The sequence below is a fragment of the Protopterus annectens genome, chromosome 5.part1, assembly GCF_019279795.1.
Source record: "Protopterus annectens isolate FY-2018-M chromosome 5.part1, PAN1.0, whole genome shotgun sequence".
NCBI classification, from domain to species: Eukaryota; Metazoa; Chordata; order Ceratodontiformes; family Protopteridae; genus Protopterus; species Protopterus annectens.
The window spans coordinates 753631946-753657691 of NC_056736.1; the positions used below are offsets into that span (position 1 = coordinate 753631946).

The following is a 25746-nucleotide window of genomic DNA, read 5'->3' on the forward strand; positions in this document are numbered from 1 at the left end:
TGGTGGTCCAAGATTGGACACAGTATGATATGGAAGCTATGAACATCTAAGTACTGACCTCACCCCCTTCTTTAAAAAAGCAGATCAATGAGTTCTTGTCTTTAGCACTGGAGGAGGGCATCATTAGTAACACTGCCAAGCTGCATTTGACACAACTGGATCCCAGTCATCAATACATATATTTCTTGCCCAAAATACACAAAACCCCCCTGTAGTCCTCCACAAATTCCTCCAAGTCATTTCAGATATGCAACTTGAACTGGACTGGTTACTGTGTACATTGGATGTCACAGCCTTGTATACCAATATCCCACATTAGGCAGGGTTAGAGGCCTTGGAATATTGGTTATATAAAACTGAATTTTACCAGCTCAGTTTCAATACATTTCTTATTGGCCTCGCAGAACATGTGCTTACTAAGAACGTCTTTTTTATCAGGATAAATGTTTCTTGCAGATACAAGGTACAGCCATGGGAGCATCATTTGCTCCAATATATGCCAATTTATTTATGGCATATATTGAGGAACAGATTATCTAAGACTGCTCCCACAATTTTTTGTGGGGGAAATGGATATTTGGAAGAGATACTTGGATGATTGCTGGTTGGTTTGGAGATTGGATGTTGAATACCTATTGGAGTTTATCAATTATTTAAATGAAAACAAATGGGGGATACAATTTACAGTTAATTATCATAAAGATAGGATTACATTCTTGGATGTTCTAGTTATCAGGGCTCCGGACCACACTTTGATTACTAACGTTTATCGTAAATTCCCCAAACACAATTCCCTTCTCCATGCCTTCATCCCCTCCATATCTGCAAGAACATTCCTAAGTCCCAATTTATGAGGACAAAGTGCATCTGTTCTGATGGGGGCACATATGGGCATTTCAGGGATGACCTGGTATCTAGATTCAGGGACAGGGGTTGCAAGATGGGACAAGTTTGGCATGTTAAAAACAGTGTGGAGAATATGGAAAGGGAGAACCTTCTTCAATACAAAGAAAAATTTAAATGTGGGGGATCCCCTTTAAGGTTTGTCACCACCTATGGTTGGAACACTGGTGTCCTGATGGACAGTGTTCAACACCATTGGAATATCTTGTTGGCTGACAACAGATTAAGTGAAAATTTAGGAAGCAGATGTTATTTTTTCTTCAGAAAAGGAAACATTTGGTCTCGTACTTTAATCATTATAAACATTATCATGACAGGGACAAACATTATTCCCAAGTTACACTTTCAGGTGATCCCTTAATTGGCTGCTTTCCATGCGGACACTGTATCCATTACCCCAGAATTCTTAAGACCAAAAGTTTTAGTAGTAAAAATAATGCCCAGGTCTTTGATATTTCTTTTTTCGCAAACTGCCACACAGACTGGGTAATATATCTTGCCAGTTGCAGTTGTTCAGCTTTCTGTATTGGGCAAACATTGAGACCATTAAAGTTTAGAGTCTCAGAGCACCTTAGTGATATCAAACACCATAAACTAACCAATGCCCTTTATAAACACACCACATTGCATAAAAATGTTGTGTTCAGCTTTACAGTGATTGATAGAATAGGTGGGTCCAGATCCAATAAATCTGGTTGGCATGGAATATTAAATGGGAAAGAGAAAAAATGGATCATTAAGTTAGGTGGTTTATTCAAACCTGGATTAAATGAGCACCTTTAATTGGTGACATGTTTACTTTCTAATTATATATAGAGAGTCAAATTGTATTTTATTCACACTGATGAAGGCTAAATGGCAGTATAGCCGAAACCCGTCTGTTTATTACTCTATATGTGCTTTTGCACAAGAAAATAAAAGGTTCTGATTATTACAGCCACTGTTTGCTGGTCTCATGATTTTGAACAAGTGCTGTAGTACACATATAATTTACCCAATCTATGGCTGGGTAGCTGAAGTCACCTAAAATCAGGATGTTTGTATGTTGAGTGATTCAAGTAGATCCAAGTATGCAGTGTGGGTATCCTTTAACTTCCAATAACTTGGAGAGGGGACTTATCTACAGTTAAGTGGACCTGGATTAGTTCAAGGGAATAGTTTTGTTAAACCAACCTAGAGGTATACTTATCTTTGATAAATATTGATACTCCACTTCCTTTAGTTCTCACACTTTTCAGTTTGTGGTCTGAATGTGTGGAAGTCATTATAACCTGGTATGACCTGGGTACTTTCTATGACCTTAAACCAAATCTCTGTGACTGCACAGATGTCAGCATCTTCTAAAGTGAGGGCTGCTTCCAGTGAGTGCAGTTTTAGGTTTAGACTCCTAGTGTTTAGCAGCATAACCTTGAGGTTGCTTTTTGAAAATATTTTTATGTCAGGAATTTTGTTGTAACATTGCTTAAAAAAGGCATGATGAGGGTGGCAAGAGCATTAGCCAGTAACCGAAATCCCAGAGGTGACAGATGAAGACCATCTCTGGCAAAGCAGCATGGTCTATCTACCATGTCATCCCAGGCTGACAGGTACTGGATCCCCTTAGAATGACACCAAAAACTAAGCCAACTGCTGAAGTCAATCATTTTTTTGTTTATATTGTGGTACACTGCTCAAGGCTAGAGACATAACTGCCTCAGAAACATATTCAGAGAGCTCAGTCATGTCTCTCTTCATATAGTCCAGTGGGGTATGTCTCAAGTCATTCACAACAATATGAACTATGACAGAGTCATATTGGTACTTGTGGAGAGAACTGTGTGCATATGTGTGTGTGTGTGTGTGTGTGTGTGTGTGTGTGTGTGTGTGTGTGTGTGTGTGTGTGTGTGTGTGTGTGTGTGTGTGTGTGTGTGTGATCTGGGGGATCCTGGCACCTGACATACAGCTGACTGTAATCTTCTCTTTGTCCAGCCTGGTGAGTGGAACATCTGTGTATCTCACTACAGAGTCACCTATGATCAAAATAATTGGTTTAGATGTGCTTTGCCATAGGGTCTTGTTTGGTGAGACACTTGTGCTTGTGTTTTTATGTGTATTCAGTGCTGTAGGTACTGTATTAGGTGGTGAATGTTTGTGTTTTAGAGGTCTCTGGTGTTTAGGTAAAGAGAGCATAGTTTGTACAGGAGGTGTGAATTTTCACAACTTACACTTGCTCCTAAGGTACAAGTACCTTGGATTTATTTCCCTCATTAATTAGTTCACATTCTGAATGGTCTGAACTCACTTTATACCTATATGAAAAAATGGAAAAGATGAGATCCTTCCCAGTGAAATTGTAAACTACAAATCTTTATTGAAAAACAAGTGTTAGTACTTTCACCAGCATACTGGATTTCATCAGTTAAGTCCACTGATCAGTTCAGTCTTATTCTACTTTCACATCTTTGTAAAATGATTAATTGAATCTCAATTTATACAAAACTGATTAAGTGCTGGACATTTCTTCTGGTCATCCTTACAGTAACACCAACTATACAATGTTTGAATTTCGGCTGGGCTACACTTTGTACTCATGTCATTGCTGTCTTTAGATATTAGTACTCTTACAATGCATTTTCAGATTATACTTCTTTTTCACTTTAATATTTGATTCACATTTTATCCTACACATTGACATTTCCCTAGTCAATTTCTGTAACTATGTAATTGCAATTCTGCATTCATTTTTAGGCAAAGTTAAAAGGACAAAACCACCACCGTAACAGATACAAGCATGCAAAATCTGAAGGTAATGCTACTCAATGCTAGAAGTCTAAACCTCAAAATGCACTCTCTCAAGGCACTCCTAAAAATGGAGAACATCTATATCTGTGCAGTATATGAGATGAAACAGAACCTACAGGTTTTTATGTGTTTTAGTTTAGTTGTTTTACATTCGTTGTTTTTATTTTATTTTATTTTATGTAGTTTGATGTAGAATATTTAATGTAATCATGATCATTATGTTATATTTCATGTATTAATGCTTTCATGACATTTAGCATTACTACTATGCGTTTGTCAGCACAAAAACAAGAAAACGTTTATTTTATTTTGTTTTCGTTGACTTGAAAGCGCGATCATAAACAATGAAATGCTCTGAATTAGCTGCTTTCCATATATGGGCAAGACTTCCTTAAGAATGATTTGTGAAGTACATTGACATCAATTATGGATGTGGCTTGCATTCTTTGACGATAATTTGATTATGACTATTATACTCTATTCTATGTCTTAAAGTTATGACAACACTTGGCATTATGACCATGCATTTATTAGCACAAATAGTCAGAAATATTTATTCTGCCTTCGTTCCGTTGACATGAAAATGTGACTCAAAGTAATGCTATACTCTGAATGAGTTTCTTTTCAAATATGGGCATGGCTTCCTCAAGAATGATTAGTGAAGTACATTGATATTAATTATGGATGTTGTGTGTATTTTTTTTATGATAGCTTGCCTATGAGATCTTAATTTATGAAAAGTCACTAGGAATATAAATGTTTTAAATGATATGCCCAAGTTTTTGGTTGAAATTTAGTCCTGTTAATGTGAATTTTGATGAATCGTTCTTAATAATGTGCTGATTTATTTTTAATTTGATTGAATAATTGAAATTAATGCTTTACTATAAAAGGTAGTCAAAACCTTTGTGCAATTTGTAACCTGAAGAAGCGCAATTTCATTGCGTGAAAGCGCTCGTTCCTGTTTTATCAATAAATGATTTTTGATTCACTTCGTGGTGGTTTCAAGCAATTTTTCAGCTTTGTTCCTCTACCTTTGATGTAAGAAACCTTTGGATGATCGGTCTTTGTTTTTTGCTGTTGGTGTTTCTGTTTTTGCATTTGACCGGTCTTCACACGATGGACATGCAGAACATTGAATTAGATTACAATCCAGTAAGTACCATGGCTAATGAGAACTGGAACTGCCTTTTTTACCAGAAAGATAATCCGTTATTACACATGGACATTAATGGTGAAGCTTATACTAGTCCATCCAGTACCAGTGAGAATATGTATGAGTTTTTTGGAAGCCTGAGAACCTTAGAAAATGATCTGTATCGCCTGCATAGGCTCGTCTGGCAGAGAAGGCACTTACAAGCGTGTTTACATTTCAAGGTTATCCCCCGCGGCATGCGTGTCCTATGCATGCCGACCTATGGGGATAGCCATCCTGAGTTACTTCGACAATGGCAAAAGCTAAATATCGATTTTGGAAACAGATACATCCAGCTACTATTGGACTATTTTACACCGATTGAAGCGGAGCTACTCACAAAGGTAGAGGAGCAGTATAATTCTCTTACTACTATTTATCAGACTGAATTCTGTAAATCTAAAATACAAGCCATGAATAGACAGCTGTCATTATATAGTAATAAATTGGAGCAGATAAAAATTAGAAAGCTGAAGCGTGACTGTGAGGACTTTTGCCTCGGCCGTATTTTTGTATGGCCGAGATCTAGTTTGAATAATAAGTCACGTTCTGGACAAACAGTAGCAGCCTCTAGCTCCAGTAATAATGACATTGTGACTATGCAGAATGAAATGACTGACAATAGACTGCAGTTAGACAGTGCCGTCAATGAGGTGTCTAATTTATCTGACACACCTGTTTCTTCTTTACCCTGCAATCAGCAGGGACTGGTTCATCAAAGCACTCTGGGTGCCAAACCAAAAACCGCCGGTTTGAACAATAAGTTTATGGCGCCCATGCCTTTAAATTTTCCCCTCCCTTACAAAGAGGCAGTGCGTACTCGCTCCAACAGCCGGGGAAGGGGAAAAAGGAAATTATCGGGAGAGACACCGGAGCAAAGAAGAAGGATGAAAGTATAAACTGTTTGTTTTTTAATTTGTCAACTAGGATATTTACATTGAATGAACAGTATATATTGAATAAGGGTTTGTCATTCATTCCTTCCAAGCATAGTACCATATCTGACACTCTAATAGGTTTACGTAAGTTTTGTAGGAAACTTTCCCTCAAGGTGTTATTCAAGGATAATTCGACTAATTTTGTAGACAATCAACGGGACATCACTGCTTGTAGGAAGAAAAGTACTTTTATGCCCCCACTTATACAATCTGTTGAATGTTTTTTGAAAACGTGCGAACGGGACTTTTACCATTACTATGACTGTCATGAAAAAAAGAGCATCTTTGTAAATTTAAGTGCAACAGAGAGATCTGAGTTGAAAAGTCTATGTAATGATCCTAGTCTTGTTTTTAAACCAGCAGACAAGGGAGGGGGGATTGTTGCTATGGATACAATCCTCTACCAGCAGTTAATGTTGAACATGCTGAATAATGATAGTGCATACAAGAAAATAGAGAAATCGGGTATAAAATCAATAATACAGTATGTTTATGATACTTTGTATGATATGCTAATGACCAGATGTATTGACAAATCTCTCTATGATTTCTTGATGATAGATTTTAGTTTGATACCTATAATCAAAGGTTTGCCCAAGTTACACAAGGGTAAACATCCACCCCCACTGCGTCCCATTGTATCAGGTGACCACTGGGTAACACAAAATGTATCCTCATATATACAAACTATATTGGGAGTGCTTGTTAAGAAAGTACCCACCATACTACTTGACTCTTTTAGATTGTTGGATGACTTGAAATTGGATATCGTGAAAAATAATATAAAACAAGATACCTTGCTAGTAACTCTTGACATTGAGAGTCTTTTCACCAATATCCCTAATGAATATGGCATAAATGCAATAAGAACATATATGACAGAATTAAAAATGGATAATGTTGAGATCATGAATATATGTTGTATGTTGGACCTTGTTCTAAATAATAATATTTTTCTCTATGACAATATGGTATATGCACAAACATGGGGGGTGGCCATGGGCACCCCCTGTGCTAATGCATATGCCAATCTTGTTGTTTTTGAGTGGGAAAAGGAATACATCTTTAATGATTCCAGGTTTGACAATGTCGTTCTATACAGACGTTTCATAGACGACATTCTAATATTGTGGAATGGGGATGAAGCTACTTTAAACTCATTTATTAACTACATGAATAATACTACCTCTTTCTTTAAATTTACTCATGAATTTTCTAAGTCTAATATCAACTTTCTAGATATCACTATTAAGAAAGACATTAAATGTGAATTAGCAACTACGCTTTATAGAAAATCCTGCTGGAGGAATGGGATTCTCCAATATGACAGCTTACATCCGCGTCATATTTTTCAGAATATAGTAAAGAACCAGATGAGCAGGATACTGAGAATATGTAGTGATAAATCAGATGCCCTTAAATTAATCAACATTCAGAAGAAATATTTTATAGATAGGGGTTATCCATTGAAGTTGATAGATGATGTGATGGATTCTATATTTGATAATGCTATACCCCAGACCAAATTATTTAAACCCTATAGAATAAAGAACAAGGTTCAAAAAATACAATATGACATAAAATATACTAGTGATGTGCAGCATTTAACTAATATAGTGAGAGGAAATTGGAAGATCTTGTTATCAGATATAACAGTTTCAGAAATACTTAGTGAAAAACCAGCCTTTAGATACACGAATTGCATGAATTTAAAAAGGTTGTTATGTAAAGAAAAACTAGATATTACACCTATTGATGTCAGGTCTCAATTTAAAACAGGCACTTTTCCATGTGGAAAATGTTCGCTTTGTGGATATATTACTAAGAAGTGCGGCTTTAATGTTCTAGGTATTGAAGTAAGCACAACATCTACGTTTTATGCAACTTGTAACACCAGAAATGTCATTTATCTAGCTACTTGTAACCTTTGCGACAGTTACTATGTGGGATTGACTTCGCGAAGACTTAGAGATCGGATATATAACCACGTTTATGACATAAGAAGAAACAGCTCTACCAATGCATTGGCTATGCATTGTAATATCCATCCTAAACATAGTTTTGTGTTCCAGGTTCTGCAAATAATATATCCCAATAGAAGGGAAGGTGACCATATGAACACCTTGGAAACCTTTGAACTTAGATGGATTCTAAGATTGAAAGCTCACATACCACCTGGTCTAAATACGGTGGTCAATATCCGACCAGCCTTGCTAGGTCCCACTTGATTTACTATCTTGTTGCTTTATATCTCCATATGAGTAAATAATGTATTATATTGTAAGCAATCCACAAATAAGATTTCTCTATGTAGATTTTCTGGTTTGTTCTAGGCTGCCTATTATGGGCAAGTTTTCTTGTGTGTTTCACACTTCCTGTTTGTTGACTATAATCTATGTCCCATAAACATCTATTGTTGGTATTAGTTGATATTTCTGCAACAATGGTATGCCTTGTCCATATTATGTTTATTATTTTGGTATGTCTGTTGGTACACTCAGGCATTCTATTTTAATACGGAACCACCTAGGAGTTAATTATTGCGTGATTTTGGCTTTCAGCATGATGTTGATATTAATAGAATGTTAATGTATATCTTTGTGCAACTTGAAATGCTTGTGCACTTTTTATATAACTACCTGTTTTTTTTTTTATTAACTCAGTCGTTCCGACTGAAATGTAGTTCTTCAGTCTTCTTAAATTGCTTGATATCTTGTTTGATAATAATTATTTATCATAGGTGTATATATTTGATATTAATCATATCAACAATATTTTATATATAGCACTATATTTCATAACATTCTGAATTTTTATATATAAATTGATATTTATTTGATTATTTACTTTTTATGTAACAATATACACTTTCATCTTTTTATAGTAGATGTTTGTTTTGATTTATTAAATACATGCAAGTGAATTTTGGATTATTATTATCGTAATATTATAGATTTTCTTTAATGATAGGGTATATATATGAGATGAAACAGAACCTACAGGTTTTTATGTGTTTTAGTTTAGTTGTTTTACATTCGTTGTTTTTATTTTATTTTATTTTATGTAGTTTGATGTAGAATATTTAATGTAATCATGATCATTATGTTATATTTCATGTATTAATGCTTTCATGACATTTAGCATTACCATTATGCGTTTGTCAGCACAAAAACAAGAAAACGTTTATTTTATTTTGTTTTCGTTGACTTGAAAGCGCGATCATAAACAATGAAATGCTCTGAATTAGCTGCTTTCCATATATGGGCAAGACTTCCTTAAGAATTATTTGTAAAGTACATTGACATCAATTATGGATGTGGCTTGCATTCTTTGACGATAATTTGATTATGACTATTATACTCTATTCTATGTCTTAAAGTTATGACAACACTTGGCATTATGACCATGCATTTATTAGCACAAATAGTAAGAAATATTTATTCTGCCTTCGTTCCGTTGACATGAAAATGTGACTCAAAGTAATGCTATACTCTGAATGAGTTTCTTTTCAAATATGGGCATGGCTTCCTCAAGAATGATTAGTGAAGTACATTGATATTAATTATGGATGTTGTGTGTATTTTTTTTTTGATGATAGCTTGCCTATGAGATCTTAATTTATGAAAAGTCACTAGGAATATAAATGTTTTAAATGATATGCCCAAGTTTTTGGTTGAAATTTAGTCCTGTTAATGTGAATTTTGATGAATCGTTCTTAATAATGTGCTGATTTATTTTTAATTTGATTGAATAATTGAAATTAATGCTTTACTATAAAAGGTAGTCAAAACCTTTGTGCAATTTGTAACCTGAAGAAGCAATTTCATTGCGGAAAGCCTGTTCCTGTTTTATCAATAAATGATTTTTGATTCACTTCGTGGTGGTTTCAAGCAATTTTTCAGCTTTATATCTGTGCAGTAACTGAGACCTGGTTCAAGGCACCAGAGAGCACCCCTGCAATACCAGGCTACAACTCTTACCATACTTTTCGGCCACCAAACCAGGATCGAAACAGTAAAAATGGAGGAGTGTCCATATTCACCAAGGATATTCACAACACCAGGCTAGTTGCCCAACACAATGCGTCTGAAATTCTCCAGGTCCAACTAACACTAGGTAAGACTGCAATCCAAATTGTAGCTTGCTACAGATCCTCCACCATGCCTCAAGATTCTCACTGCATCTTTCTAAACATACTGGAAAATATTAAGATACAACCAATCACCCTAATACTGGGTGACTTCAACTACCCTGCCATTAACTGGGAAAACTACTCATTTACCAACACCTTTGCCCAACGGTTCTTGGAATTCATAAATTCCAAAACCCTGGATCAACTAATCCATTGTCCCATCAGGGGCTCCAATATCCTAGGCCTGGTCATTACCATCATGGGTAGTCGATGCTCCACACCTATGGTCACCCCCTCGCTGGTCAGGTTAGACCATAAACTAATCACCCTTAACATCCACATCCCACCCCCACCCCCAGTAAGGAAACCTCCATAAAAATTTCTCCAAAGCCAACTTCATGCTACTCAAGTCAAAAGTGACAAACTTCATGACACCCATGCAGATGGGAACTGAAAGTTCAACTGCTGAGTCCTACACTTAGGCACTGTACGAGCACATCCACCCATGCATGAATCATGCCATCCCATATAGATCCAAGATGGTCTCATCCAAAAAAGGAAGCCAACCTGGTGGTCCCCTGCCATAAACAAACTATACAACAGAAGAAAGAAACTGTTGCAGAAAAGAGGAAAATCCCAGGATACAAAAAACTCTTATCAGCTTCAGTAAGAAGCTGAGATTTCTCATAAAATCCTCCAAAGCTAGTTACAATAATAAAATTGCCAAAGATTCCAAAGACAACCACAAGGCATTCTATAGTTATGCCAAGAATCTAAATGGCAATGCTCAGATCTGCTCTGAGCTACAACAGAATGGCATTAAATATACTGATCCCAAGGATATTGCCAGTATCCTGGCTGACTGATTCAGTGCCAACTTCACCCCTTCTCACCCCCTAAATGGCCCATCTCATTACTAGAAGATTGCCAAATTCCAGTAATAATGGCCACACAAGTAGAAACACTCTTCAAAGCTAAGAATACAGCATCCATGGGACCAGATGACATCCCGGGCTGTGTACTACATGAACTACAAAATGAACTGGCACCTCAACTAAGTGTCATGTTTAATCAAAGCCTCACCTCAGGCTTCATGCCCACTGAGTGGCGCACAGCTACAGTTATCCCACTCCACAAGGGGGGATCCACCTTGGATCCCAAGAACTACCACCGCATCAGTCTGATGAGCCTGATCTGCAAGGCCATGGAAAGTATTATCATGGAACTTATAAACAAAGACATTGGCAACCTTCAAACACTGGACCCCACCCAGTTTGGGTTCATGAAGGGCCGATCTTGTCTCCTGAACCTGATTGACTTATTCGAATCTGTCTCTAGAGCCATGGACAAGGGTAAGGCAGTCCACACAACCTATCTGGACCTTGCCCAGGCCTTTGACACCATTCCCCACTCTGGAATCATAGATAAACTCACTAAGCTGGGCATTAATCCCTACATCACTCGATGGGCTGCCAACTGGCTTACTGACAGAACCCACGCTGTAAAAGTAGCCGACTCAAAATCCAGCTCCAGACAAGAGACACGTGGAGTACCTCAGGGTTCAGTCCCGGGACCACTCTTGTTTGGTATCTACTTCTCTGAAGTACAGGCCAATACTGAGGGACTCTGGCTAACAAAGTTCGCAGATGACTGCAAACTGGGAGCCATTACTGAATCTCCAAATTATGTTGATACTCTACAAAAGGGCCTTACAGAAACAGATGCTTGGTGCCAGAGCCAATGGCTCAAGCTCACTGCCAAGAAATATATAGTTATCCCCTTTGGGAAAAAACATGTACCCATGAATTACCACATAGGCGGCAGTACATTAAACACTGAAAGTCATAAGAGACTTTGGGACACAGGTGGACAGTGGTCCCACCTTCGATAACCACATCACCACAACAGTCAGGAAATCCTTCTATGTGGCACACCTCATCACTAAGGGCTTTTCATCCAAAAAAAAGGAGTTCATTGTCCCACTGTGCTCATCCTTCATTAGACCCATTATAGAATACAATGCCCCATTTGGTATGTACCTCTCAAGACACCTGCAACAACTGGAAAGGCCGCAGAAATACCTTACTAAAAGAATCACAGGCCTAAAGCAGATGCCCTATGCTGACTGCCTTAAAAAACTCCAGCTATACTCTGTCGCATATAGTCTACTCAGAGGCGATCTCTGCTTGACATACAAGACCATGTCAAACCCAGAGCTGTTGGACATGCTACACTTAAAGAAATCCCAATCCCTCAGAGCCACATGCTCCAGGGATCTAAACCTTGTCATAACAATAAACAAAACATGCTGGAGGGATAGGTTCCTGACCCAGAGACTCCCCAGCCTCTGGAATAGACTGCCCATACATGTCAAGCAGAGCGCCTCTTTGGCCCTCTTCAAAAGGAACCTTGACGATTGGATGGGAGAAAGGAAATTCACCCCGGGGATCACGTCAGTCACCCTGCTAGACAGGGGTCCAGGAAGTAAACAGTGTGGGAAGAAATAGCCAGTGAATTGTTATGGCTAGGCTTGTATAGGCCCTAGGGCCGATAGCCTAGTACCAACCTATGAACCTATGAAGCTATTAACAACTTTTGATAAAGTCAGGTCCTATCCTACTACTTTTCAAAAGTTTGCTCTTTGATATTTTATACCACAAGCAATGTTATTTCTTACTAATGAATTATGCATCACATCAAATTCTCCCACATTTGGTTTCAATGCACAAGGAGTTTAAAACTAGGGAGCCTTCTACACTGTTTTGTAAGTGTTTTATTGTTTTCTGTCTTCCAGCAGCTGCAAACACCTGAGGGCTATGTATTTTCACAAGGAGATGCTAAATGCTGTCAGTTTCTAGCAATGGGGGTTTAGCTGGGAACTCATAGGTGCCAAGAAGTGATGTCATGCTGCCAGCTACCCCAGTAGTAATATCTGAAATATTAATTTAAGAACTCTGTGATAGAGAGAGAGAGACAGGGCATTTTCTAATTTGTCCTTGTCCTGACAACATCAGCTGGAAAACCCACTCACCACATCTGCCTTGCTTTTTCTGTAAGTTAACTAGATATAGTCAGGAATATAGCTAAGCTTAATTTAGATGTTTTTCTGTATTTATTTGAGACTGTCCTGCAATGTTGTTTTAAGTGTTTCCTGTGATTTCTAACTCTGAAGTTACTGTGATTATTTACTGAGTATTTTCTTATTCTTTTATTATTTATTATTAAATATATTTAAACCTGTCAATTGTGGCTGGTCTGTCTAGAGATATTTAAGCTCTTAGCGTATTTGCATATCTATTTGGTGACCCTGTGCAGGCCACCTCTAATAGCCTTAGTCTTGGTCAAGCTACCATTTGTGTTAATAGTAACATTACACAGTAAGAGTGGACACCCTTTGTTAAGGGCCTTAAAGTAGTTGATAAGGAGTGGCTAGTGGCAGTTTAAACTACCTTATAATCTGGGCAAAAGGGGGCATAGCTAGTAAACCTGTGCCAGCCTTTCCCAGGTGTGTGTGTGTGTGTGTGTGTGTGTGTGTGTCTCTGTGTAAAAGTCAAATCTCAAAGAGTGCACGTGTCAGCTACTTGGGCAGGGACACAAAGCACTGGTTAGACAGAGAGGGTGCTGGATGTCTGGGGAGTCTTATTGGAGATCTGGACAAAGAAGGAAAAAACAGGCCCAGACCGACTGTGGTCTCTGTATGCTGTTAAGAGAAATTGCACTTTACTGTGTATGTACTTGTCATCCTCCCAGTGTGTACATCCCCACTGTTGCCAGTGGTGAGGATTGAGGATCCTTGATTACTGGGCCAGTGGAGGGGTTGCTTGTCACAATGAAGAATTTGCTAGAGTCTGACCAGCACCCTCCAACTATGACACAGAGATCACGTTGGGACTGTATGAGTCATAACTCAGAACTTTGCTGCTCAAGGATCTGGGGCAAAAGCAAAAATAATCTGAGAGAGCAAAAGCCCCAAATCAAGGACATATAAAAGGTACAGTATGAATATATCTTAACAACTAGCAAAAAATGTTGTGTTAACATCTGTTTTAGATTTGATGACATTTTGAAGATGAAAACACTCATCTGCTATAATCTACTTTTGTGCTAATAAAGGGAAATTCACTACTAAAGCAGAAAAGGCCTCCAGGATTTATTTTTATGTAACCCAATTATTTCTGTTGAAATGATTTAATTTAATGGCAATTCTTACTTACCATGGGAATATCAAACAGTGTAGCTGTAAACAGCTCGTTAAGGCATCCCTTTTATCCAGCACTCTGTTTTTAATTAGTTTGTCTGACTACTGAGGATTGCTTGTTGCACAGGAGTGGTTAGCAGCTGCTTTCACACTCAGTGTCTCTTCCTATCACTACACTGAATAATTTGCAACTGAACTTGGTAAATAAAGTATGATCAAGTTAATTCCTATAATCCAGGGCTCGAGTCTCATGTTTTCTACTTATAAGTTCCTTGCTTCTTAGTAGCTCATTTAACCAGTGCATAGATCCCAGGTCAGTGCAGAGAACACATTGGCTTTGTCCCTGCTCTGACTCTGACTAATGCTTCTCTCCCCAGTCACGCTCTCCTCATACTTTGCTAACCTTTTGTACACGGATGCTGACCTGAACTAACCAGTTATTTAACATCCCACTAGTATCTAACAAGTTTCCCTTTTACTACTTTATAAGAATCTTTATATTAGCTTTACAAAAAAAAAGGACTCTGTATAAGTTTTTCTATATTTAGAATCTCAACAATGTTCTACTATTATCTTACTATTGTATAAATTAAATGTTATGCTGTAAGTTATGTTGTTGCCTATGCTTGGAGCTTTTCTCCCCGGGCCTCTACTGAAAATGGACATGTATCCAGTTAGACTAGCCCGGTCAACAAATGTAAAATAAAATAAAATAAATACATAAATAAAATAAAACTGGTATTTAAACTAGGCAATATTGAATACCTAAAATAAATGCTAACGTTTTCAGAAAGTATTGCATTATGGGAAACTAATGGGCATGGTGCATGAATACAAACAAATGGATGTTTTATAAAATAAATACTGTGAAATGGACTGATGCCACATTGTGGGTCACCCCTGACTACTGACCCATCACTTAGTGTAAATAACTTAAAATAATAAAAGCTGTTCCACAGAATGGTACATTAATCACTTTTATTTTATTTATCCATTTATTCTTTAGACTATGACTAGTTATTGATTCACAAACGTTCATTCTCACTGGTGGCTAACAGTTTATTGTAAAGCATTAGCTATTCAATTGTCGCAGTTTTTCTTTTTCATTCAAAACACTGATTTTCCAATGAACCACTATAAACATAAATGGAAGGCTACAAATGACACACATTGTTTCTGTCATGGTTTATTGAGGAATGTTTCATAATGTGATGCTACAGATATATTGTGCAACATAAAATATTTCCACTAAATGATTTCAGCCCAGGTTGTGGCGGAAAAAGCTATCATCATACCAAACTATTCTCCAAATTAGGAAATTAAAAATGGTTTTAGGGATAATTTATAGTTTTAGAATGATATTTTCTGAGATACAAAAATCTAGAATATTGTGCATCTTTGTGTAGTTCTAATGCCTACACATTATGAAGCATCTTTACATTCAACTCTTGAGACTTCACAGGCTTTTATATTTCACTAAGAAATATCCTACAGATTCACAAATCACATAGATCTCAAGATATGCAAAGTACAAATGGGTTACTATGACATATTACATATGTAAAATGTGACAGCTTTCTATCTGAAAAAGGGTCCTTTCATCATACCCACAAACCTGAAAACATGACTTCCTAGTTATCCAATGATTGATGATTTCTATGCACAGAGCAGAGGAGGTCCCATATCTTATATCTTACTAGGCATAATACAAATGTACAAATGGGAACACCTCAGGAAATATAAGATGCCATCTGATTTGTTGGGAAGGTCATGTGATGTTCCTATGAATACTATCATGTTGATTTAGATATCTTTAAACCCACTCACATCACTCCAACATCCATACTCTTTGCACCATAAGGGTGAGCAGCATGGACGATCAGTCATCAAGGTCAATGTTTCAGGGTCTCGGAGTGGAAGAGTTAATGCTGATGTCTAGTTACTACCTGTGTGAAGCCTGTACATTCTCTGCATAATTATAAGGACTTTCTCCTTTCTTTAGGATCTCAGATTTTCTACAAAAACATGTTGCTTGACTGACTATCCAAACTGTACATACACACACACACACACACACACACACACACACACACACACACACACACACACACACACAGGTTCATGTGCAACCCAACCCAACAGTGTCCCTTGTATCATGGGTATTTATTAAGAGAAGGATATGCTAGTTAGGAAGTTTCTAGAAGTTATGTGTGTGGGTGGTTATGTTATTTTGGGCATTACTGTCTTCCTCTGTCTATATATATGGGTTTATAATGAGTAAATGCCAGCTTCCTCTGTCTATATATATATATGGGTTTATAATGAGTAAATGCCAGTTCATTTCAGTGAAATGCAAAATATTAAATAAACTCAGCTGCAATCACTATTAATCACTACCAAAATTATTGCAAAAACAGTCATTGCAAAAGTAAGCCAACAGGTGACATTAGCAATTACAAAAAGTAAATCAAAAAGCATATTTTTACATGAGGAGCTTCAGCCCTGTACCCCTGGAAATGAAATAAACTGACTTCAAGGTCACACAAACTCAAAAAAGGGGCAAAAACCCTTGAATTATATAACAGCTGATAGAATGAACTTCGACTACTGCATAATTCAACAAACTCTACCAGTAATGTAAAATGCCACCATTTCACCACACAATAAATTGCATGCAGCAGTATAGCACACACACACGGATATATATATATATATATATATATATATATATATATATATATATATATATATATAGATATATACACAAATAAAATACAGATCTATAAATCTCTCTCTCTCCCGCTATATATATATATATATATATATATATATATATATGTAGGTTTATATCAGAAGATCAACCAATACATGAAATAAAAAGATGAATGGTACAAAAAACAAAAATCTGTGTTTTTGTAGTAGGGACTAACCCCCACACCACTCTGAAAACTATATACACAAACTCTGTAATTTCATTACAGTGGGGAAAAGGGAGAAGTCTCTGATACCTGCTGTATCACAATCTTAGTACAATGACTTTGAATTTTCAGAAAGTCAAGCATAGTTATGTATTTATTTATTTATTTTACATTTGTTGACTGGGCTAGTCTGGCTGGATATATGTCCATTTTCAGCAGAGGCCCGAGGAGAAAAGCTCCACTATATATACTAGTTAATAAACATAAGAAAAAACAGCACAATAAGAGACAAATATAAAAAAACTAAACAAAAAAAAAAACTATTCTAGTGTAGCATAGTGACAGTACAGCAGCAGTTTAACAGATATAAAATAATGCTAGGATTGCTAATCCCATATTCTTTGCAGAAGCAGGAATTGTAAATGACAAAAAAATAATAACAAACAATAGAGTTTGTACAATATTTACAGAATTAACAATTATGATAAACATTTGTGCCAGGCAATAGTTATAAGAACCAGATTTGCTCAGCAGGAAGCAACATACAGGTTTAAATAATAGATGAGATACCAGGTTGCAGTAATATATCTAGTGTAAAGAGAAAGTGATATTATAGGAATAGTAATATCCAAGTGGATGCTAGGTGAGCTACAGAGGAGGAGAAGTACTAGTGAGAGAGACAAGTAGAAGAGATGGATGTATAACAACAGGTAATAGAGAGAACTATAATAAAAGTTGGATGCTGTAGTCAGTCAGGATTTGAGCAAGGGCAAAGCCAGTGTGATTTGAAATAGTTCTTTAATTGTTTCTTGAAAAGTTGTGATGAGCCTAAAGTAGCCAGTTCCATGGGAAGTTTATTCCAGTATGAGCCAACGACATTTGTGAACAAGGAGTCACCAGATTTATTGTGTGATTTGAAAGTAGCTACTAGCAGTTTGTTAGCTGAGCAGAGGGAAGTAAGATTCCTGTAAGGGGCAACAAGGTTGTTAAGTATGGGTGTATTAGTAGGGTAATGGAGAATTTTATGGATGGTAACTAATTGATGTAGAAGAATAAGATTTTGAAGTTCAAGCCAGGCAAGTTTTTTGAGATTAACACAATGATGGGTACGAAATGGGGAACCTGTGGCAAACCTGGCAATGCTGTGGTAGGATGTGGAAAGTTTCTGAAGGTTAGATTTTGATAGGTTGATAAAGGATGTAGAGGCATACAATAATGTAGAGATGAGATGTGTTTGTGCTAGAGACACCCTGGTAGTTGGTGTAATAAAGGGCTTAAGTCTATAGAGGGCACCTATCTTTTTATTGACAGCTTTGATGGTTAGGTCAATGTGGCAATCAAAGTTTAGTTGATTATCTACTGTAAAACCTAGTAGTTTAGTGGAACAATCAGGTGTAATGATAGTGCCAGTGTCAGAGACAATAGAAAAGGAGGAGGGGGCAGATTTGAGGATTGGAGAAAAAAGTAATAATTTGTTTTTTTTTTTTTGGGATTAAGGAGGAAATAGGTATGTCGGAACCAGTTTTCTGCTGCTGTAAAGACTTTTTGGGTGGAAGAATGAAGTTCAGCTGGAGATACAGCAGAACAGATGAGTGTTGAATCATCTGCATACTGAATGCATGAGGATGTTGGGAGTGAAGTAGACAGGTTATTTATAAATATGGAGAAGAGAAGGGGACCTAAGATGGACCCTTGGGGGACCCCGATAGTGACTGGGAGTTGAGAGGATAAATGACTGTCCCAAAGGACTGCTTGTTTTCTGTCTTTCAAATAAGAGTTAAACCAGCGCAATGCCAAAGAGTCAAGAGAAAGAGATTTCAAAGTGTCAAGCAGAAGGTGATGGTTCACCATATCAAAGGCTTTAGAGAGGTCGAGAAATAAAGCAGAGGAGAAATGGTTGTTATTGCGATTTTTGTTGATAGAGTCTGTAAAGGAGAGAAGAGCAGTGGAAGTACTATGGAAAGGTCTAAAACCATGTTGGGAGTCTGCCAGTAGGTTATTGTGTAGAAGATGATTTAATAGTTGGTGGTGTATACAACGTTCCATAATTTTAGATAGTGGTGATAGTAAGGCTATAGGATGGAAATTAGAAAGTTCATTAGTGTTTCCTCCTTTATGCAGTGGAATGATAAGGGAGACTTTCCAGGCGGAAGGAATAGTAGATTCAGTTATTGTTCTGTTAATTAAGATGGAGACTGGGTAAGCTAACACTTCTGCTGCTAGCTGCAAATATTCAGCTGGTAGTTGGTTGGCTGAAGGAGTACATGGTTTAAGTTTTGAAAGTAACTTACGAATATAGGTTGTGGAGACTGTACTAAATTTTAGAGTGGGGGTGTTGTTATGAGGAGAGGTATATTGAAGGGATGTGGGGGGAACCATGGTCTTTGCTAGAGAGGTGACTGTTTCCGAAAATAAGTTGTTGAATGTATTGGCTATTATGTTAGGTGGGGTGTGAGCTAAGTTAGCTGGAGTAGGTGTTTTGGAATTCCCTGGATAGAGCAGTTTATTGATTCCTGACCAGAATTTTTTGGGGTTATGATTTTGATTTTCTTGATATTAGAGGTAAAAATGTTTTTTATCAAGAAGGGTGAGTTTTTTTGTAGTATTTCTAAGGTATTTAAAGTTTTGATGGTTAGTTGGGTTTTTAGTAGTTCTCCATTTTGTCCATAGTTTATTCCTTAATAGCATTGTTTGCTTGGTTTCTTTAGAAAGCCAAGGAGCAGCTTTGGATCCTGTTCTAATTAAGCAAGAGGGGGCGTGTTGCTCAAGAATTTGGAGGAATGTGTTATTGAAATGGGTAACTGCCTCATCAAGTGGGAGGTGTTTTAGAGCTGACCAGTTACATCCTTTGAGTTCGTCAAGGAAGGTTTGAAGGATGAAGTTTTTTTTGTTACGTATAGTACGATAGCTAGCCTGTTTGTGATTGTTATTTTTTTGTTTAGTAATATAGGTGAGAAGATAGTCACTGATATTGTCAGGGAGTATTCCAGTTTTATATGAGAGGGGATTATTGTTGACCAATATCCAATCCAAGATGGCCTGTTTATTGGTGGATTTGTGAATCCCAGTTGGAGAGTTTATGGTTTGTTGAAAAGTAAAAAGGTTTAGGTGATAGTTGGGTTTGGGGGATATGCAGGAGTTCCAATCAATATTGAAGTCTCCTAAGATTATGGTTTCCTGAGGAAAGGTAGTGGAGAGCCAGCTAAGGATGTTTTCAAGTGTATTTAAGTTATTGCCTGGAGGGATAGAGGAGCATATTATGTATATGGCTTTGTTTTTATTTACTTGGAATTTGCTACAGAGTATTTCAGCACTGGCAGGGGAAGGAGGCAGGGAGTCTATTGAGGCCACCTGAAGTTCAGATTTATAAAGTATAGCAACTCCCCCACCCTTTTTGTTTAGACGATCTTGCCTTAAAATGCTGTAGCCAGGAGGAATAATTTCATTGTCCTTGTTACCTGGTTTAAGCCAGGTTTCAGTAAGACAGAGGATATCAAATGAGTAGAGGTCAATTAAGGCATGGAGCCGTGTGATTTTATTATTAATGCTACAAATATTTAGGTGTGCTATTGAAAGGGCATTAGAAGAGAAAGGTGACCTTAAATTGTTAGTAGTTTGGTCTGAGAGGGTGTGGGAAAGGGAATTTTCAGGGCCAGGGTTGGGGTGAATGTCCCCGTGTAACAGTAGGAGTGTTTGTGGAAGTGGAAATCTTTTTGAGTTTTTAGAGGGTATTATGTAGAGCTTTCTAGTTGTGTGATACGTGTTGTGGAGTACTCTCGATAGTGAGGGGGAAGGTAAGGGTAGGATGACAGGAGGTTGATATAGGTTTGTTCAGATAGGGGAAGGACAGAGTTTGTGTGTTTAGCTAAACTAGGAAATCTGCTAAGGGTATGGTATTCGTAGGAAGTAAGGGTATAGTATATAAGAAGGATATTCAGGAGTAGCGGTAAGTAAAGTAGCTTACAAGTGAAGGTCACAGTGAGTTTGTTAAGTTTAGGAAGATTGATAATTAGTAGTACTAGGCTGGTAGGGAGTGGGGTGTGGCAGTAAGACAGGAGTGGAGTATTGTATAGTGTGAATGAGGCAGCAAATATGATAGGACGTAAATAGGGTGGGGGTGTGGCTGAGCAAGTATAAGGTTAGGACCACTAGGGGTGGGTGGGAATTGGGGGTAGGGTAGGGGAGCAGAGTGAGCCCGCAGGGTGAACGGAGCGGGTTAGAGCAAGTAGAGCAGGAGACAATCAGTAAACAGTACCAGCCCAGAGAGAGCAGGTGGAGCAGGTAAGTAGGTTACAGTGGAGCAGGTAAGACGGAAGACTAAGATTAGTGAGGAGGGCAGAGTATGGAAATTAATAGTCAGAAGAGGGTAGGGGATGAGAAGAGTGCAGAGAAGGAGCAGCAAGAGAGCAATTAGGGGTGACACTAGGCAGTAGGGCAAGGGAAGAGAAAAGGAGAGAATGTGGAGAGCCAAAACTAGAAAAAAATGAATCTTGACCGTATGAAGTTTGACTTTCCAAAAAGCTGATATATATATATATGTATATATATATATATATATATATATATATATATATATATATATATATATATATATATATATATGTGTATATATATATATATATATATATATATATATATATAAATTATATGCATTTACTTAAAATAATCTAAAATCAAAAAATATCTAAACACAAAATATTGACAAAATCTAATCACAACCAAAATCAATGTTTCTGCCATAGGGGGAAGTCCCCCCCCCCCACACACAGCCTCCATGCTACTTATATGCCATCTCTGAGGTCACACAACACTAAGGAAAGGGCATAAACCTTTCTCTAGTATAACTTAAACTTTTGTCAACATTTTCTGTTTAAATATTTTTAAGTTTAGATTATTATAATTAGCACTGAATTTTTTCAGAACTATGTTTGGTCAACATGTTCGGTCAGTACAATTTGGTCAGCTAAATTGATGATTGACAGGTATGCGAAACAGCACAATTCTTGAGGTTGGCGAATATGCCCTTTCTCTAATATTTTGTAATCTCTGAGTTAATGTACATAATCAGTAGAGGGTGTGTTTCTTTTTAGTTTAATTTTTGTGCTTCAAATTTACTGCTCATTGCATGCGTATTAGTGCGTCTGTTACTAAATTTACAGAAAATGGCAGATATGTGCCCAAAACTGGTTTGTTAATTAACACTGGCCAAAATCTGTTAATGATCTGTATAATGCAGAAATAAATCTAATAACATCAGCATTGTGTTTCCCTTTATTATACTAATACTGCAGGACCTCTATTGTATGCTCTTCTGTTTGGTCATAGTGAAAAGGATCTGAAAAGAATCACTTCACCTCCATAGCTGACAAAGAAGCAAATAAATAACAAAGGGCAGTCATATTTGTATGTGACAAACATATGAAGAATCATATTTCTATGTGTATCATAAAACTTTCTCTGTAAGTCCAGGGACGGTGTAATTACCATGGGCCAAACAAATTCTTCATAAATTAATTAGCCACAATTCTTTTGTTTTCTACCTGAGAACCCAAAGTACGACACAATGACTCATAGCTATCCCGTGTTAGCAGATTTGTCACATTCGGACGTTTCACCACTACTGCCCCATCTTGCACAGTCAGAGGGGTTGTACCAAGGAGTTTTTCATACTGCTGAATGTTTTTGGCAATTCTCCAGCTGGTAGGGTCTGTTAAATGAAAAATGAAAATTATATCAGCTAAAGGTGCAGTCCCTTGTCAGATAGGACACCTCTCTTGAACATTCATTTTAGTTTGTTTTACTTAGCAATAAAAATGTAGACAGAACAGACAAAACAAAATACAATGAAGTACCAAAAGTAAATTCTCAGCCTTATCCAGAATATAACATTTTTTGTACACCGCTAATCTGTTTTCATTTTCAAAAGCAATCCAAATTATTTTTAAAGTTGCATTTTCATAAAAAATATTATGTATCCCTAAGAAGTACCCACAAGCCTTACATGTATTACAATCCTGGGGATTCATTAAGGGTTCATACTGCTCACACTAAAAGGCCCTGCTCCCACGATGCATTATTTTGCAATTTGCATACGTTAGCGTGATGAGGAAAGCTCTCATTATCATCTAATTTGCATGTATCGATACAGAAACAGATTTAGGGATATGGGCATCTGTCACACCACTACATTGGCTGCATGTCAATGGACTGAAAGACTCTAAAATTTAATTGAGCTTCCTGCTCATTGAAAGGTTAACATTTTGTATTAATGGAACACCAACTGACTACAGGCAAGGTAAATGTGAATTTTGGAAACTAATGCCGAACCCTTCATATATTATGAAAGCTTCGGCATTGTGAATAAGGTGTGTTTGTGCGAGTGTAGGTGGGTTAGGGTGGTGTGTAGTTGTACTGTAGCATGTCTGTATTAGAGTGTGTTTGCATGTTTGTGTGCCTGAGCTGTCTAGATTAGTGTTACAGAAAGGTTATTTGAAAGGTAAAGAACATGGTTATGATTGACATGTAAGGTGGTACTGGGATGGGGGGTAATGTCTTACTAATACCTACTAACCCTAACCCTGGCTCAACTCTAGTCCTGCACCTTACCTTTCAAGCTATTTAGGCAAATTTTGTTTGAATGTGTGGTGGGTTTTGGTGATCTATTTGCAAAAAGAAACTCTATGCTCAATTGAATTTCACTAATATATACTCATGTCTATAGCTATATCTATTTTGGATTCGGGTAAGTGGGTATGCGATCATTTCAAGTAGACCCATATGTGGATATATATATATATATATATATATATATATATATATATATATATATATATATATATATATATATACACATACATCTTCTTCTTCTTCTTTCGACTGCTCCCATCAGGGGTCGCCAAGCAGATCAACTGTTTCTATTTCTTCCTGTCCTCTGCATCTTGCTCTGTCACACCAACCACCTGCGTGTCCTCTCTCACCACATCCGTAAACCTTATCTTAGGCCCTCCTCTTTTCCTGTTGCCTGGCAGATTCATCCTAAGCATCTTTTTCCCAATATAATCTGCATCCCTCCTCAGCACATGTCCAGACCAATGTAATCTTGCCTCTCTGGCTTTGTCTCCAAACCTTCCAACCTGGGCTGACCCACTAATATACTTATTCCTAATCCTGTCCATCCTTGTCACACCCAGTGCAAATCTTAACATCTTCAACTCTGCCATGTCAAGCTCTGACTTCTGCCTTTTTGTCAGTGCCACTGTCTCCAACCCATATAACATAGCTGGTCTCACTACCCTCTTGTAGACCTTCCTTTTCACTCTTACTGGTACTCGTCTGTCACAAATCACTCCTGGCACTCTTCTCCACCCACTCCATCCTGCCTGTACTCTCTTCTTCACCTCTCTTCCACACACACACTATTACTCTGAACTGTTGATTCCAAGTATTTAAACTCATCCACCTTTGCCACCTTTACTCCCTGCATCCTCACCATTCCTCTATCCTCCCTCTCATTCACACACATATATTCTGTATTAGTCCTGCTGACCTTCATTCCTTTTCTCTCCAGAGCATATTTCCACCTCTCCAGGGTCTCCTCCACCTGTTCCCTACTCTCACTACAAATCACAATGTCATCTGCAAACATCATAGCCACGGGGTCTCCTGTCTGATCATGTCTGCCAACCTGTGCATCACCATTACAAATAAGAAAGGGCTCAGAGCTGAACCTTGATGTAATCCCACCTCCACCTTAAACGCATCCATCACTCCCACCGCAGACCTCACCGCTGTCACACTACCCTCGTACATATCCTGTACCACTCTTACATACTTCTCTGACACTCCCGACTTCCTCATACAATACCACAACTCCTCTCTAGGCACCCTGTCATATGCTTTCTCTAAATCCACAAAGACACAATACAGCTCCTTCTGACCTTCTCTGTACTTCTCCATCAACACTCTCAGAGCAAACATTGCATCTGTAGTGCTCAATCCTGGCATGAAACCATACTGCTGATCACTAATCACCACCTCCCTTCTTAACCTAGCTTCCACTACTCTTTCCCATAATTTCATGCTGTGACTGATCAATTTAATCCCTCTGTAGTTACTACAGCTTTGCACATCACCCTTATATTTAGATATAGCTAGATAATCTATTAATTTTCTGACATTTATAATTATTGATGCACACATCAATAAATAAACATCAAAATTAATGAATTTTGAAAACACAAAATCACAGACTTAAAGAAAAGACTTTCCCTTACCTGTTAGATATTATGAATATAAGGCTGAAATTAATTCTGTTGTAAATATGCTGAAAGAAAAAGTTTGCTTGAATATCTGTATAGAGTTTACAATGTGCATTCATACTATATGTATAACAGACAGGCTTCTCTTCACAGCATCAGGAAATGCCTAAGAAAGCAATACTGGAAAACAAGCATTACATGATTTTCTCATGTTTGTAGAACAAATATCTATTAACAGACATCCTTTTTTATAAATTCAGCAATACGTGATGTTTTTCCAGTAGGAACAGCTTATACAGATGTTTCCTTTCAGAATGGCATCCTCACATCAGCAAGAGTGCTTAAATCACAAAAGGACAATAGAAAAGTCTAAAAACAGACATTATGTGACTTCCCATAGAAGGCCAGAAAAATATACCAGGA

The 25746-nt window shown here is 37.4% G+C and overlaps 1 protein-coding gene across 2 annotated transcripts in view; it reads right to left on the reverse strand.

The window, feature by feature from the left end:
- P4HA3 (prolyl 4-hydroxylase subunit alpha 3) overlaps positions 1 to 25746 on the reverse strand; it is a 1158229-nt gene that overhangs the window by 662263 nt on the left and 470220 nt on the right. For both annotated transcript variants that reach the window (XM_044073397.1, XM_044073396.1), the window contains exon 6: positions 22606 to 22772. In XM_044073397.1, coding sequence (XP_043929332.1) covers positions 22606 to 22772 — 167 coding nt within the window. The remainder of the gene's footprint in view (positions 1 to 22605; positions 22773 to 25746) is intronic.